General features: G+C 37.8%; 1 protein-coding gene across 2 annotated transcripts; it reads left to right on the forward strand.

Moving 5' to 3' along the window:
- Positions 1 to 327: 327 nt before the first annotated feature.
- LOC306874043 (cAMP-dependent protein kinase catalytic subunit alpha-like) lies at positions 328 to 16,757 on the forward strand. 2 transcript variants are annotated; one of them, XM_079423758.1, is made up of 10 exons: positions 328 to 800; positions 3,253 to 3,314; positions 6,047 to 6,175; positions 6,257 to 6,355; positions 6,439 to 6,521; positions 7,667 to 7,793; positions 9,787 to 9,882; positions 11,236 to 11,358; positions 11,495 to 11,659; positions 15,431 to 16,757. In XM_079423758.1, the coding sequence occupies exons 1-10, from the start codon at positions 755 to 757 to the stop codon at positions 15,554 to 15,556; spliced, it is 1,056 nt and encodes a 351-aa protein (XP_079279884.1). In that variant the 5' UTR covers positions 328 to 754; the 3' UTR covers positions 15,557 to 16,757. The 2 variants fall into 2 exon arrangements, with proteins under 2 accessions (XP_079279884.1, XP_079279885.1); XM_079423759.1 differs by having other exon boundaries at positions 330 to 800; positions 3,253 to 3,372.
- The last annotated feature ends 615 nt before the right edge of the window (positions 16,758 to 17,372 follow it).

The raw sequence follows: 17,372 nt of genomic DNA on the forward strand, positions 1-17,372 counted from the left end.
CTGAATTTCTTTAAAAAATTTAATAAAATAAAGTTTTGTACTTATTTGTTTTACTGTTCAAATGTTTCGGGAAAAGCCAGTTTCAAATGTGATAACTTACCCCACATTGAGTGACAAAATAGCCTTCTATTGGGGCCAACATGTGTTTTTATTCTTGGACAACAACAGTGGAAATATTCAATTTACGTATAATATAGGTTTACTTTCTAACACAATAGAAAAGGAGCCATGTTTTGTTTCGATATCGAGAAATCACAACTGCTTCATAAGTGTCAATCATTCGCACATCTGTCCGTCTGACCAATGGGGTGTCGCGGTGGGCGGGCTCAGTCCGGGGGGCGGAGTCAGTGTCGATGGCCACGGGAAGCGCAGCTGCATGAACGATCTCGCCGAAGCTGCATCCGTGTTTTTCCGCCGCGATTCCCCCTGCGAACGCCGCTCACGGAACAACCCCGCGGGGAGGCGACAGACAGGACTGCGGGGCCGCGGAGGAGCGGCGAAGAGCCAGGCCAGGAAAGGACGCCCGAGTCCGGTTTGATGCTGGCGGCCCGTCCGCCCTTTAAACGCGGATGCTGCTGCTGCATTCATAAGGGATCACCGTTTATCCGAGAAGCCATCGGACGCGTTAACGTCCCCCGTTTTCACATTCAGAGCCGATCGGTGGACGCCAGTCGCACGAACGGACCGTGAGAGGCGAAGCACGGCAGCATCCCTCCCTACCTGCGGCTCTCCAGCGCCTGACAGGCCCAGAGTCATGGGCAACACGCCGGCCGCCAAACGAGGCAACGAGATGGAAAGCGGTGGGTGTCTTTAACGCTTCCCAGTCATTCTGTTTAGTCATCATCATCGATCAAGGCGATCGGCATCCTCAGATGCTCATCGGGAATATGGTCGTGCATGTGCGAGGCTTCAGCAGCAGAGAGGATGCTGATGCTGTCATGGCGATCACAGGCTCAAACAATGTGTTGATGCTTTAATAAGAGCGAGCTGCGAGGGGTTTGTGCTGCACCCTGTATATAACATGCCAAGGATGGCTGGCTAGTAGATAGAAAAGGGTCTATGTGTGTACATCTGATGGGTCTATAGGGAAGGATAGATGTGTGGAAGATCTGAAGAAAACGGTGAGAACCAAAACCTACATTCTGAGATCTAATATGAAGGCTAAATATAGCAATTTTAACATTCTTGGCATTGAAAATAACCATATTATTTGACCACTATGTGTCCTTCTCAGTGTCTGTGATGGTTACGGCCTTGCTGGAGTCTCCACGGTTGGTTTCACACTTGGGTTTGTTTAACCCAGGATTAAGTAATCCAGGATTCACACTGTTCATACTAACATATACTAATAACCCTGGGTTAAAAATGAGGTAGTCAGGCTTTGAGATTCTGCGCTTTATTCGTGCAAATCCCAGGATGAATTTGTTATTTTTCATATTTACAGTGTTCCTTTGATTTGATCGAGTCTGTTTTAATAACGTTCTGGTTCAGTTAACACTAGTGTTTGACATTTATAAAGAGTCTTTTGAAAAACAACCCAAAATGATTGAGACCATCGTTTTTTTGTCTAATAAAATGCACTCAGGAGCAAAAAAAAAAAAAAAAAAAAAAAGTTGAGCCAACTTAAAATTTGAAGGCAACCAGCTTCAGCAGATTTTTGAGTTCTCTCAACTTATTTTTGTAGGAGATTCTCAACTTTTTGTTGTATAAACTCAAAAATCTGCTGAAGATTAAAATTCAAAATTCAAGTTGGTTCAACTTTTTTTTTTTTTACAGTGAAGGACCAAATCATGTCTCACAGATGTAATTTAAACCATTGGATACTGGTGTTCACGTTAATAAATACATTTTAGATAAGTCCCTTGATATGTCCCACCCCACCTTCCTGTTTCAGTATGAAATGTGTCAAAACAGGAACCGAAACCGCTCACGATCTTGAACCGTTTCCCTCAGATGCTGGAGCTTGAAAGTTTCTGTGACTGCACAAAACGCATGCATTTAACGTGGCAAACAATCTTTTGTTTACGATTGGTTTTTCTGTTGCGAAACAACTCGTAACGTATACCTTTGGCAGCGCAAAATGGGTGTTAGCCCCCTTTAAAAATGCAAATGTGAAACATTGCCTAACCCAGGGATAAAAGTGGCCTTAACATTGCCTTAACCTGGGGTTAAAAGGCTATATTCGTCTTTATTTGCATGCAAGTTACATTGCATTACACAAGTTACATTATCGTTGCAAAATGTAACTGTAGCTATTATCGCCCAGCTCCTAATATAAATTTAGATGTAATACAAATGAGTTCAACTTTATCTGTATTTGCTAAATATTGTGCTACTCGTGATAAATATAATATTTAGCAAATCTCGCTTGATTGCTTGATCGTCACAAAATGTGAAGTATATCATCGCCCAGCTATAATCTGCCAAATGCATAAGGAGATATTAATATCCTATAGACATGAACATTATGATTTTCTGTAAAGGTGCGTTGAAACAATGTGAATTGTGAAAAGGAATATGAATAAACCTGACTTCACGCAAAATGCTAACTCCCATAAGGAAAACGCGAGCACAGGGAGTTTAGCGCAATCCTTCCCGCTGGCTTGCTGTGATGCTGTGGGTTTGTTGTGCAACTCCCTTGAAATGTTTGTCTTTCTTTTTGCTTGGTTTATATTTTTTCTGCACTGAAAATGTGGAAAAAATTGTGGAGTGGGTTTGAAAATTTTGAAATGAATGGAGCTGAGATACTGCACTCTTATTGGAAGCTGAAGCCTTAATGAAATCAACCAAAACACTGAAAACATTGACCGTTTTGCACTGCTGAGTTTGGCATGTTATCATGTTTAACCTTGTAATGCCTGATATATGGAATAATAGTCAGGAAAATCTGTTGAAAAAAAAAGTTTTTGTTGAGTATTATATTTGATCCATCAGGCCATTATGGTTCATATAGTATGATGCAGTGAGAAAATTGAGGAAGAAATAACTTATTCAGAGTTCAAACTGAACAAACATTTTCAATTTGGTGCAGTTCCTTATATTTACATGGACAAAAAGTAAGATAAAATGCTGATAGCTTCTAATGTGATTTTTGTAACAGAAAAGGCCATTTAGTTGCAAAAAAGAAGGCTTGTAGTAGATTATGCACAGCAATGTTTTTATCACGTCAATCATTTAGTGGCCTCAGAAAAACTAAATATGGCGTTGCTGCATGTAAGGTTAAGTTCATGTGCTTTATGTCTCTTCCCACAGTCAAAGAGTTTTTGGCCTTCGCCAGAGAAGATTTCCTCAGGAAATGGGAGAATCCTGCACAGGTACGAGGACTAGAGGAGGGATGCACGTTGAATTCGAGTAAAGAAAGCGAAAACAGAAGTGAGGATTTGAGGTTTCATTTGAAATAGATCTCAGAGCTGGTTAATTGTGTTCACCAGTACAAAAAAATGTTAAATGAGTCATTTAAAGCAGGTTTGTATGCTCTCAGGTACACTTTTAAAATTACAGAAGAATTATTATATGGTCAGCGCTGTTTGCTGTGGCCATTTGAACAAACCCATAAACTCTTGACATTTGTCAACACAATCTCAAAGCAAATGAAGCAGTGAATCACTCACACACTGCTTTAAAGGCACAATATGCAAGTTTTCGCCGCTAGAAGTCACATTTTAATTAAATGTACCTTCAACATTTACTCAAAAGGTTAATAAATTATACAGAGAATGCGAGCAAAGAACATTATGGCTGACTTTTTTAAGTTTAAGCACTCACAAAAAAACTCCCCTTATAATCAGTAAAGCTGTCTATACACAGTTTAATCTTACATCATAATTACAGTATCTCACAGAAGTGAGTACACCCCTCACATTTTTGTAAATATTTTATTATATCTTATTATGTGACAACACTGAAGAAATGACACTTTGCTACAATGTAAAGTAGTGAGTGTACAGCTTGTATAACAGTGTACATGTGCTGTCCCCTCAAAATAACTCAACACACAGCCATTAATGTCTAAACCGCTGGCCACAAAAGTGAGTACACCCCTAAGTGAAAATGTCCAAATTGGGCCCAATTAGCCATTTTCTCTCCCCGGTGTCATGTGACTCGTTAGTGTTACAAGGTCTCAGGTGTGAATGAGGAGCAGGTGTGTTAAGTTTGGTGTTATCGCTCTCACGCTCTCATACTGGTCACTGGAAGTTCAACATGGCACCTCATGGCAAAGAACTCTCTGAGGATCTGAAAAAAAGAATTGTTGCTCTACATAAAGATGGCGTAGGCTATAAGAACATTGCCAAGACTCTGAAACTGAGCTGCAGCACGGTGGCCAACACCATACAGTGGTTTAACAGAACAGGTTCCACTCAGAACAGGCCTCGCCATGGTCCACCAAAGAAGTTGAGTGCAAGTGCTCAGCGTCATATCCAGAGGTTGTGTTTGGGAAATAGACGTATGAGTGCTGCCAGCATTGCTGCAGAGGTTGAAGGGGTGGGGGGGTCAGCCTGTCAGTGCTCAGACCATACGCCGCACACTGCATCAAATTGGTCTGTATGGCTGTCGTCCCAGAAGGAAGCCCCTTCTAAAGATGATGCACAAGAAAGCCCGCAAACAGTTTGCTGAAGACAAGCAGACTAAGGACATGGATTACTGGAACCATGTCCTGTGGTCTGATGAGACCAAGATAAACTTATTTGGTTCAGATGGTGTCAAGTGTGTGTGGCAGCAACCAGCTGAGGAGTACAAATCATGGTGGTGGGAGTGTCATGGTCTGGGGCTGCATGAGTGCTGCCGGCACTGGGAGCTACAGTTCATTGAGGGAACCATGAATGCCAACATGTACTGTGACATACTGAAGCAAAGACTGGGCCGCAGGGCAGTATTCCAACATGATAACGACCCCAAACACACCTTCAAGCCGACCGCTGCCTTGCTAAAGAAGCTGAGGGTAAAGGTGATGGACTGGCCAAGCATGTCTCCGGACCTAAACCCTGTTGAGCATCTGTGGGGCATCCTCAAACGGAAGGTGGAGGAGCGCAAGGTCTCTAACATCCACCAGCTCCGTGATGTCATCATGGAGGAGTGGAAGAGGACTCCAGTGCCAACCTGTGAAGCTCTGGTGAACTCCATGCCCAAGAGGGTTAAGGCAGTGCTGGAAAATAATGGTGGCCACACAAAATATTGACACTTTGGGCCCAATTTGGACATTTTCACTTAGGGGTGTACTCACTTTTGTGGGCATTCGCTACTTGAAATAAATTTGATGTTAACGTTAATAAAATAAATATAATCATGTTTTATTTCAGCTAATTTTGAGTACAGCGTTTATCATTTTCATTTAGTTTAACTTGATGTACCAAAATAGTTAAAGCTGCAATAAAACTTAATACAACTATATAAACATATGTAACTTTTTCCCACCAGTGTTTTTTTTTTTTTTTTTAATTACCAGCCACTGCCAGCATTTTTGATAATTTTCACAAAATATTCATGGCCCTCAGAATATTTTGTTGTATGAATATCTGAAAATGCAATAACAGAGCCTCTGCTCGCACACAAACACTAACAAACACAAAACATTCTAGTCATGCATTTTTTTCATCAACACTTGAATGTGGGGAAAAAAAGCAACCTTTTGGACAAAAAGCTGAGAAAATTGTGTTTTTGTCAAAAAAAATTGAGATTCTGTACTCTTTCAGATGATGTGTAATAGCGCCACCTACAGTATAACAGTGAAAACACGGAAAGCCGGAAAAATCTGTCAGTGGTCGGGAAAGAGTTAAAAACAACAAAAACTAAGAAAACGACAAAAAACAAACTACAAAATGATATATATATATATTTTAAATCTAACATTTACATAAAATGCAGAAACTATAAAAATAAAGTCGAATTCAAAATATCATCAAAAACTATAATCTGAATGATACAAAAATAATACTATTTGAAAGCATAGCAATGTGCTGTAAAGCCACTCATAACATTTTGAAACTGGACAGCAAGCATGACAAATATGAATGTAGTTGCGTGTTTTAAATGTTGGTCTGTGCCTCAGAACACAGCGAGTCTGGAGGACTTCGACCGGCTGAAGACTCTGGGCACGGGCTCATTCGGTCGCGTGATGCTGGTCAGACACCGAGAGACCGGGCAGCACTACGCCATGAAGATCCTTAACAAACAGAAGGTGGGCGGGGCTAATGCCTAAGCTGTGACATCACAGTGAGACATGGCGACGTCACGGTGTCCTCTCATGGCTTTTCTTTAGGTGGTGAAGCTGAAGCAGATTGAACACACTCTCAACGAGAAGCGGATACTGCAGGCCGTCAGCTTCCCCTTCTTAGTGCGACTGGAATACTCCTTCAAGGTGAATGCTGTTTGGCATATCAATAGCTGGATGATGATGTGCCGCATGCAAAGGACATGTTTGATAACCTATGTTTGTTTTAGGACAACACTAATCTCTACATGGTGATGCAGTACGTTCAGGGGGGAGAGATGTTTTCACACCTGCGTAGAATCGGCAGATTCAGGTGAATATATTTACATTCAAGATGTACGGTAACATACAACATACACAGTATAAATAATATATATTATATATATATAAACACACACACACACACATACCTTAAATTTGAAACCAACTGTGAATTATTTGGTTCAGATTTACTACCGTGTTATACAACTGTAATATAATTACTTTTCCCTTGAAAAAGTAAAGTAAGGGAATACTCTTTATTTTCAGTCATTTAATTATAGTTACTTTAAATGACTAGTTTTACTTTATAGTTACTTTAATAGTTTTAATATCTATAAAATCAGTCAAATGTGTGTGAATGTCTGGCTTGTAACTACAAAAGACTAAATACAATTAAATAATAATAAAAATTGAATCTTGTTGCATGTGTGTGAATGTCAAAAAAGGCAAAAGAAAAAGCAAAACAAACAAAAAAACCCTGATGTCATTTATTTATTCACTTAATTTATTGAGTTTTATGCCACTTTAAAATGTGATTCCAAATGCACAGTTTGATTATCTGGACATCTGACAATTCTTGCAGTATATGTACTTTAGCTGATATGTATTTGTTTTTGGGGTTTTTTATTCACATAAGAAACGGACATAGTAATGAGACGTAATAATAACAGGTCGCCCCAGCACTCTGCATATTTGTGCTTGTATTGTTTGGCTCATTTGCATCTAGCTACATATACAGGACACAAAACAAACATTGGGTTTAGAGAAGCGAAAGATGACTTCCATCTCAGCAGCAGTGAAATCCAAAGCTGTTTGTCCTGAAAGCTGTGTTAATGCACATAATGTGAGACTGTGCTTTCATCTCGGTTGTGTAAAGATGCTTAATATTTATTTGTTGGTGTACTAAAATGAACCAATTAGCAGCATCAACATATACAGTTGCATTTAAAAATGCATAGATAACAACAAAATATCAAAGCGACTCTCATGCTGTTGGAGTTTTTCTTCATCATTTTTGTATCTGCTGCTTTCAAACCTCGCTCGTTTTGATGAATGGTGAAAAGTGTGTTTGTGCTGTTTCTGTACACGTTTGCATGAATCTGTTTTATTATTTTAACCCTGCTGCTGTAATAATTTTCAACAACTTTCTTGTAACTGTATCTTTTCTTTTTCTCTTGCTGTCTTTCTCTCATGTAGTGAACCCCATGCACGGTTTTATGCTTCACAAATAGTTTTGACATTTGAATATCTGCATGCCCTGGACCTGATCTACAGAGACCTTAAACCAGAGAACCTCCTCATCGATCAGCAGGGCTATATACAGGTAATAAACACATGCACGTGACCGAGTTACATTCAAATACATCATGCTCACTGATATGACTACCTGCAGGTGAGACAAATTAGCATGCATTTTTGTTCACTTGATTCAATGTTGAGGGTTTTTTTAGGCTGCGTTCACACTGCAAGTTACAGAGCACAATGTGCACAAGCATTTTTAAAGTTGTTCATTATGTTATGACATGTCTGAACGGTCATCACAACTACATATAAACATATAATATTTAGTTATTAAATGCACTTTGGTCTTCCAGTCTTACATTTCTGAATTAGCATTGATAGACAATTAAATAGCATGATTAATACCAATTAGTAACATTTCAACTGTTTTTGTGACTTTTATTACATCAGTATGAATTTATACAGATATTTTTTGCACCTTTGTAATAGTGCAATTTGGAAACTATCTTGCAAATGATGATAAATTAACATATTGTAACTTCTATAATATCATAATATCTAGTAATTATGTAAAGTAATATGAAAAACTTGTAAATTCCAGCTTTCCAGGAATCCATTAGCATTCATTAGCATCCAGTCTTCAATGGTAAATCAAGCACAAATGATGACAAATGTTGTGTTAGATGAACAGAAACATATCATAACATTATAATTAGTGCTGTCAAAATTAGTGCATTAACGCAGGTGATTAGTTTTTTCCAGTTTAACAGTGTTAAAAATATTTAATGCAATTAACAACCAATGCTTTTCAATTGCATGCACAAATGTGGCGGCGTGCCTGTATTAATTCATATTAAAGTGCAAATATAACTACGAGCATGCATGTCAGATCTGCCTTTTTAAAGTTATAGCAGCCAAAATAACCTAATAACCAGCTGCTGTGATGTCTGTTAATTAAAGAACAAAAGAAAAAGAGGAAACCAATACTTTTGTAGCTCTAAGGATTCATCTATATTTAATTTAGAACTTAGTGTTTGATAACTTCTGTCAATTTCCCTATATTTCCTACTTGCTGAAGGGAACAGGTATATATTATAATGGGTTTACGTGGAGACTGTTTTAAGTTCACTTAAATTAAAGTTATTTTTTAAAGTCTAATAAATGTTCAAATCGATTATACCGTGATGTTGAATGGCTATAATCAATGGTTAAATATTAAGAAGAAAAAAAGAACAATTTCCTCGAGACATCAGTGAAGCATTGTAAGTAGAAGCATAAGTATAATATAATATATTTATTTGTTTGAATTAATATGAAGAACTTTCATATTAAGGAATGAATTCCTGTCTTAAATTAGCAGTAATGGCTAATTGACTAACATTAAAATTAGGAACTTCTGTTGTTACTGTTTAAAGGGTCATATGATGGGATTTCAAGTGTTTCTTTCTCTTTGGAGTGTTACAAGCTGTTCATGCTCAGATAAGATCCCTGAAGTTGCAAAGACTAAAGACTCAAAACCAAAGAGATATTCTTTATCAAAGTTAAGACTCTGACACGCTCCCCTAAAACACACCACATGTCTACGTCACGATGTGGGGAGATTTTCATAACACCGCCCAAATGTTTATGCAAATAAAGGGGCGTGATTTTAATTCTGGCTGTAGTATTGTTGCTGCCGTGTCCTGGAGACCCTGTGAAAGCGAAACTACTAGAAATCAGTGGTTAAGTTGTATTTACAACACTGTTCCAGAACAGTACAATTAGAGTATGTGCATCACAATTTACAGAGGACTATTTCCTGAACCTGGAAGAGTTGCCTACAATGCTGGCTTGCTCAAAGGCTGTTTCTATAAAGTGGGACAATTCCAACTTTGCAAGGACAGTAAAATGTAGCTAAAAGTGTGTCTGTGATCTAAGCAGCTCCATGGATGTGCTTTCAGTCACATACGACTCTAATCTCATCATTACTGCCCCCTCGTGGCTAATTTGATAATGACATTATGAAATGCTTCTGGCACGAAGCATGCATGTTCTGTGCATATATCACAGCATCATCTGTGGGACCTATGTTTCAGGTGACAGACTTTGGTTTCGCGAAGCGGGTCAAGGGTCGCACGTGGACGTTGTGCGGGACCCCGGAGTATCTGGCCCCAGAGATCATCCTCAGCAAGGTGAGCTATGCTGTCCTAGTTTCTCTAGACGTGTCTACAGTGAATGACAGCAGTCCCAGTGTAATTAATGAAGCGTCTGATCATGCAACTTGCTTTCAGCTGCACAGCTAAATAAAATAGAACAGACTACCAGTTGAACGTTTGAAATATTAGTTTTTTTCATGTTTTTGAAAGAAGTCTATTCTGCTCATCAATTCTACATTTATTTGATTAGAAATAAGAAAAACAGCAATATTGTGAAATATTTTTACAATCTAAAATAACGGTTCTCTGTGAATATATTTTAAAATGTAATTTATTCCTGTGAATAAAGCTTAATTTTAAACAGCATCGGTACTCCAGTCTTCATTGTCACATGACATACATATTTTTGTGGAAACTATGATACATTTTTTTTTTCAGAATTCATAGATGAATAGAATATTCAAAAGAACATCATTTATTTGAAATGGAATCTTTTGTAACATTATAAATGTCTCTACTGTCACTTTGGATCTATCTTAGCTTTCATCAAAGTTGTCCTAAAACCTAAAACCAAAATGCGTTGTTGTCTTAGGACAACTTTGATTAACTTTTTTGATCCAATCCAAATGTTGACTACTATTTGTGACCCTGCAGCACAAAACCAGTCTTAAGTCGCTGGGGTATATTTGTAGCAATAGCCAAAAATACATGGTATAGGTCAAAATTATTGATTTTTCTTTCATGCTAAAAATCATATAAAATAAAGATTTAGTAAATTTCTTACTGTAAATATATAAAAACTTCATTTTTGATTAGTAATATGCATTGCTAAGAACTTCATTTGGAAAACTTTAAAAGCGATTTTCTAAATATTTAGATTTGTTTTCAGATTCCAGATTTTCAAATATTGTCATATCATAACAAACCATATATCAATGGAAAGCTTATTTATTCCGCTTTCAGATTATGTATACATCTCAATTTGGAAAAATTTACACTTAAGACTGGATTTGTGGTCCAGGGTCACATATATATATATATATATAAAGCAGCACAACTGTTTTCAACATTGATAATAATCAGAAATGTTTCTTGAGCAACAAATCAACATGTTAGAGTGATTTCTAAAGGATCATGTGACACTGAAGACTGGGGTAATGATGCTGAAAATACAGCTGCGCATCACAGAGATAAATTACATTTTTACAATATATTAAGATAGGAAACAGTTGTTTTAAATTGTAGCAATATTACTGTTTTTTTTTTTTACTGTATTCTTGATCAAATAAATTCGACCTCATTGAAGCAGAAGATATTTTTTCAAAGACATCATACAAATATATATATATATATTTCAAAGTTTTGAAGGGTTTGTGTTTTCTCTCATAGGGTTATAATAAGGCTGTGGACTGGTGGGCTCTGGGTGTGCTGATGTACGAGATGGCTGCCGGTTATCCTCCATTTTTTGCTGATCAACCCATTCAGATCTACGAAAAGATTGTCTCAGGAAAGGTAATTTTGCCAGGAAATGATAAATCTCTAGCCTTTAGACTGAAAATGTCTCTGTAACATCTGAGATTCTTGTCTTCAACCCACCGCAGTTTACTTGAGTTTAGTTTAGCTAGGCTTAAACCCAGTCTTTTCACAGGTACGATTCCCGTCACACTTCAGCTCCGACCTGAAGGACCTGTTGAGAAACCTGCTGCAGGTGGATCTCACCAAACGCTACGGCAACCTTAAAAACGGAGTTAACGACATCAAAGGACACAAGTGGTTCTCAACTACTGACTGGATAGCCATTTACCAGCGGAGGGTGAGAAATGCACACTCTCCCATTCGTCACTGATAGTGATCTGATGTATTCGGTGCTTTTGCCCCCGAAGCTCAATCAGTAAGGCTTGTATCTCATATTATACTAGATGTCATTTAGTATAATCACTAGCACTTCTGGGGGTAAAGGCCCTGATATACTTCAAACGAAGTTCGTTTTCGTTCTTCGTTTGGGGGCAAAAAGACATTCGAAAAGGCTGAGCGACGGTATACTGTTTTTCCAACACCCCTGCGGTAAATGCTTTCTCTGAACCTTTAAAGCAGGGCTGGGCAAACTTTTTGACTCGAGGGTCACATCAAGTTTTCCACATTAAGTGAGGGGCCGCATAATATGTTCATGACAAGTGAAGCTTTGATTTTGATTTTGATTTTGATTTTTATTTTAAATTGACACTCACTTACTACTATGTATACTTGTACATACATGGCAGTTCTTTTCTTGTACCATCTCTACCTATTTTTATGAGCACTTTTATGACACACAGATAAGTTGTTTGGACACCCCTGCTTTAAAGTCTCTCCGTGAGTGATCGTACAGGTGCGGATATATATGGCAGTTCAGTTATTTGACACAGTGTATTTATGTTGCTAGTGACTTGGAGATGTTGTTCTCCTGCCTGACATTTGTTTAATGAGAAACGAACCGGGAAAAAAGAAGGTGGAGTTCCAGAACACACCCACTGATTGCGTAATCGCCACGGACCAATGGTAGCTCAAAGGTGTTTAGGAGCCAAAACGAACTCCCCAGAATGTTCGCTTTAGTGAGCTGTTTTCGAACTTGCGAAACGAACTCATACATAGTTACGGCCTGATTTTGTTCGAAATGACGTCATATCAATTCGTTCTTCGATTTCATTTGAAGTATATCGGGGCCTTAAAGCATTACAAGTAACGTGAGTTATGTAATCAGATTACTTCTTTCAAGTTACTAGTAAAGTAATGCATTACTTTTAAATTTACAAGAAATTATCTGAGTTATGTTGTAAGCCAAGATGCCTGGAGGACTTCTGAATCTTTCTTTATCCAGGATACCGTCTTTATACAATTTCGTTATCAGTCACTGTCCAATGAGCGTGCAGAACACTTGTTGACCCAGTGCTTTTCCACAATTGTTTTTCAGTTTTCCTAATGCTTGCATTCATTGTAGAAAAACACCTGTTAGTCTGTTTTTCGTGTTTCGGGTGGTATATATAGGCATATACATTTAAGGTTTTTAATCAGTTGTACACATTATCTATTTCCACACTATCTTATCCTGTGGCATCTCCCATCTCCAGTACTTCCTTCTGTATTCACTATTCATAAGCGCAGTCATGTAGGCCATGAGGCCTATACACAGTACGTTAGTTTGGCCTTGAGGCCTTTTAAATGCACCCTGTTCACATATGAGGCAAACTAACTTTCACAAACATGCAAAGTATCTTCTTCAGTTGCTGTCTATTAGATAAATACAATATTTCAGCTGTTCCTTTTTCAAATATGCAACACAAGTTACTTTGTTTTCCCATTTATTGACCGACAGCTCTCCCATCCACGTGTTGAGAGACACTTCCTTTTGGAATTCATTTCACTTTTGGAAGGAAAGGGCCTTTACAGTTGCTTTATTATTTACAGGTGTGTTATTAAAAATAAATAAGCAAGCCTAGCCCAGGTAACGCAATGCATTTCTTTCCAAAAAAAAAAAAAAAAGTAACTAATGCATTTAGTTACTTTTTTAATGGAGTAATGCAATATTATAATGCATTATTTTTAAAAGTAACTTTCCCCTCAATAGTATTATTATTATTATTATTATTAGTGTCATACTTAAAAATAATAATTGTCTGAGTATCAATAAGAATACGGTTTAAAGCAAATATCAACATTCGTGAACTACTTTACATTAATATACATTAGTATCTATTTTAAACTTGTAATTATAAGGTTCTGTCTGCATTCTGAGCAGTTTGAGATATTGAGCTTCAAAGTTTTTGTGTTCCATAGACTTCTGTAGATAGAACACTTTTTGTTAAAAAAAGGCCCAAAATGTACACAGCTTACAAAAGAAGCATCACATAATGTAAATAAGTTGTAGTAGAATATATGAATAACTCAATTTTGACAAAAATGTCAGATAGAACCTTATAATTCCAAGGCGACTAAATATTTTCACTCCTTTTTCTTCAATAATCAATGTAAAGCATTTTGGAAAATATTTTATCAACCATATCAAGGGTATATCAAGCCTAAATTATGACAAATGTTGTATTAGGTCAAAATAATCATATCATATTCATTGTAACTTCATAATGCATAATTTAATATCAGTAACATTGAGTTATTATGTGAAATTAATATGAAGAACTTTGGACTTCCATTCTTAAATTTCTGGCTTAGTATTAGTATCTAATTAGCATGATCAATAACATAATTAGTAACATTTGAAGCAAATATCAACATTTGTGACCTACTTCACGTTAATATACATCTGTGTGTATTTTTAAAATATGTTTTGCACTGTGAAAAACTTTATATTAAGCAATAAGTGTCCCTAATACCTGTGTACTTAAATAGTTACTAGATGTGTACGTAGTATGTAACCACAGTGTAAGTACACATTGATACACAGTATCTACAGCTGTAATATTTCTGTAACTACACACATGTAACAACCCGTGTAAGTACAAATGTGTAACAGGACATTAGTAACAACACTTTTTTCACTTCACTAAGTACTCGTGTAGCATGAATTATATAACTACATTTTGTAACAACAGTATGTATAAGAGTAATTGGAACAGTTTGACCCAGGGGGTGGAGATGGGAAGGTTTATGGGTGGAATGGGATCCAGGGGGTGGAGATGGGAAGGTTTATGGGTGGAATGGGATCCAGAGGGTGGAGATGGGAAGGTTTATGGGTGGAATGGGATCCAGGGGGTGGAGATGGGAAGGTTTAGGCATATGTAAAGTGGAAGGAGTTGGATCTCTAGTTGGAGTTGGTGTAATACCAGTGTACTTACACAGTAACTCCCCAGGAACTGTCCACTTAATATAAAGTGTAACATTCTGGACACCAACCACAATTTACTGTATATGTAAAGCCTAACTTACTGGCCGCTGCTGTGTAACATCAGAGTAATTACATGGTAAATCCATAGGAATTGTCTACTTAATATAAAGTGTAACACTATCTTTACCAAAAAGTGCTGTTAGTCGGGTTGTTGCATATGTTACACAAACATTTGAGCCGTAGATACTATGTTTCAATGTGTACTTACATTGTGGTTACATACTACGTACACATCTAGTTACTATGTAAGTACACAGGTATTAGGGACACAATATAAAATGGGACCGAAAAGGTAGCACTTCATACTCAAATGTAAACTATCAAGCGTAAAAACACAATATTAACTAAATATTAGGCAGTCGTGGCCTAATGGTTAGAGAGTTGGACTTGCAACCTGAAGGTTGTGGGTTTGAGTCTCAGGTCCGGCAGGGATTGTAGGTGGGGGAGTGAATAACCAACACTCTCTCCACCCTCAATACCACGACTGAGGTGAGACCCCAACTGCTCCCCGGGCGCCGCAGCATTAGCTGCCCACTGCTCCGGGTGTATGTTCAATACTGTGTGTACACTTGGCTGGGTTAAATGCAGAACACAAATTCTGAGTATGGGTCACCATACTTGGCCACACAGCACTTCCCCCTCCCCTCCTCCCTTTTAAATAATAAAAGAATGTTAATATTATCTCTTTTTTGTGCATTTTCACAGGTGGAGGCCCCATTTGTGCCTAAATGCAGAGGTCCCGGGGACACCAGCAACTTCGACGACTACGAGGAGGAAGAGATCCGTGTGTCGTTCACGGAGAAGTGTGCGAAAGAATTTGCAGAGTTCTAGGGAAATAAGTGATAGAAATCAGAGAGAGAGAGGAATAAAGGTGGAGAGAGAGAACGAGAAAAAGTGCATGAATCTTAAAACCGATCCTTCCTCTTGTTAAACAGCAGAGAAACCAGCGGAAGAGTGCAGAGAAGACCTCCAGGGATAAACAGTGAGGCCTTTATCATCTCCTCTATTTTAATCATGTTTGTAATTTTCTCTTTTTTTTTAATCTCTGTTCATGTGATATTAATCATGATGGATTTGATAGGGTGTAATTGTTGGCCTGTGGACTGGGATTGTTGTTGCCGCACAAAGACAGACGGGGTTAGTTATTGTCTATTCAGAGATTATCTCTAATCTTGAGCAGTTACCGCTAAAGTGCAAGTTCTCCACTAGGTCACCATAACAACCATGAAAAATAGGAAGAAAAAAAAACAATTAAAAAAAAATTGTATTCCTGTGTAATAACCGAAATATTTTTGGTCCTGTATACTGTCATGTGTTTCTTTATTCTTAAAAATGCACTGAAGGGATGACAAAGTGAAAATGGCATAGAAAAGAAGCCATGATTTCATCAAATGAGCACCACTTTTTGTTTCTTCTTCTTCTTTCAGCTGTAGGTCCACCGCGCTCTGTAAAATATTCACTGATGAACTTTCACCTATGAAATGTGCCATGAAATCCTACAAGTGTCAATATTTTGACTCGTCAGTTGTTTCATTGATTATCACTGACAGATAGTACGGGCCCCGAAGGCTGCGATGGGGCCGGAGCCTTTACTGCGTCAAGCCTTCGTGCAGAGGAGGGGATGAATGTTTTGTTTTGTTTGTTTAGTATTGTTAATATTATAATTGTTACGGTTACTCATACGGTTATACATTTCTAAAGCCTGACGAAATTGCACACACTTTGTGCGCGATTCACACGGCGAAGCCGCGAGCCGCCGCATGGCTCTCTCCGTTTTCGCCATTTCTTCCCCCTTTATTCTTCCATTTCTGCATTTTTAATATAGGCAAAGTCTTCTCTCTGAATGGGTGCAGTGCATCTGGCTCCTTTTTGGGTGAGAATTTCTTACACGCAACTCTCTAGGCTACAAATATCTCCTAAGCTGGAGGTGAACTCAGTGGATACCAGTGCTTACTCCTGAGGACATGGTTCAAGTTAATTGTGATATTTTGCACCACAAGAATCATTCCAATAAAGTATTACTATAAATACCAAACAGGTTTTACATCCTTTTATGTGTAATAGTGGAATAGGTCTTAAGCTTCTGTCCTATTTGGCACGCTGTGTAACTGTATGAGCACTGTGGGATCCAGCACCATAAAAGAAGCCTGAAGGAAGAGTTGGGAGGACTATTTCACACCCACTGTTCCAGAACATCCTAAACAAGTTAAGTATGTATTCCTTGAGAGTGTTTGCATTATGATCGTGTAAGATAGCTTTATATTTCTTAACCATTCCAAGACAATACCGTGAAATAATTAAATAAGTGGCTGGTAACTGATGTTGCTGGTGGAAGGTAACTGCATACCTGTATGAATTTTGGAAATACAACGAATATAATTCTTCGAATCAATTTTTTCCAATACCATTTTTTGGTAAAAACAAGCTGTTTCTGAAGGTCAGCTCCACTTAGTTTCTTCAGGCTGCTTGTAATTCTCGCGCTGCAAATTTTAGGCCAGTTTTTTATTAAAATATTTCAGTTTTCAGCAATAAAACTAGTGCGATTTGTAATTGAGGCACTTGGAAAAAAAATTATATTTTCTATTCTTACCAGCTAGTAGCCTATATTTTTCATAATATTTTTGTTTCGATTTATCTAAAGCTGGCA

This window comes from Barbus barbus (assembly GCF_936440315.1).
Source record: "Barbus barbus genome assembly, chromosome: 8".
Taxonomy (NCBI): domain Eukaryota; kingdom Metazoa; phylum Chordata; class Actinopteri; order Cypriniformes; family Cyprinidae; genus Barbus; species Barbus barbus.

Bases quoted from the DNA above. Each gene is read 5' to 3' on its own strand.
- LOC306874043 (XM_079423758.1), top strand. From the start codon at position 755: ATGGGCAACACGCCGGCCGCCAAACGAGGCAACGAGATGGAAAGCG. The intron at 3,315-6,046 runs GTACGAGGACTA...TCTGTGCCTCAG, and splicing joins AATGGGAGAATCCTGCACAG to AACACAGCGAGTCTGGAGGA. The intron at 11,660-15,430 runs GTGAGAAATGCA...GCATTTTCACAG, and splicing joins TAGCCATTTACCAGCGGAGG to GTGGAGGCCCCATTTGTGCC.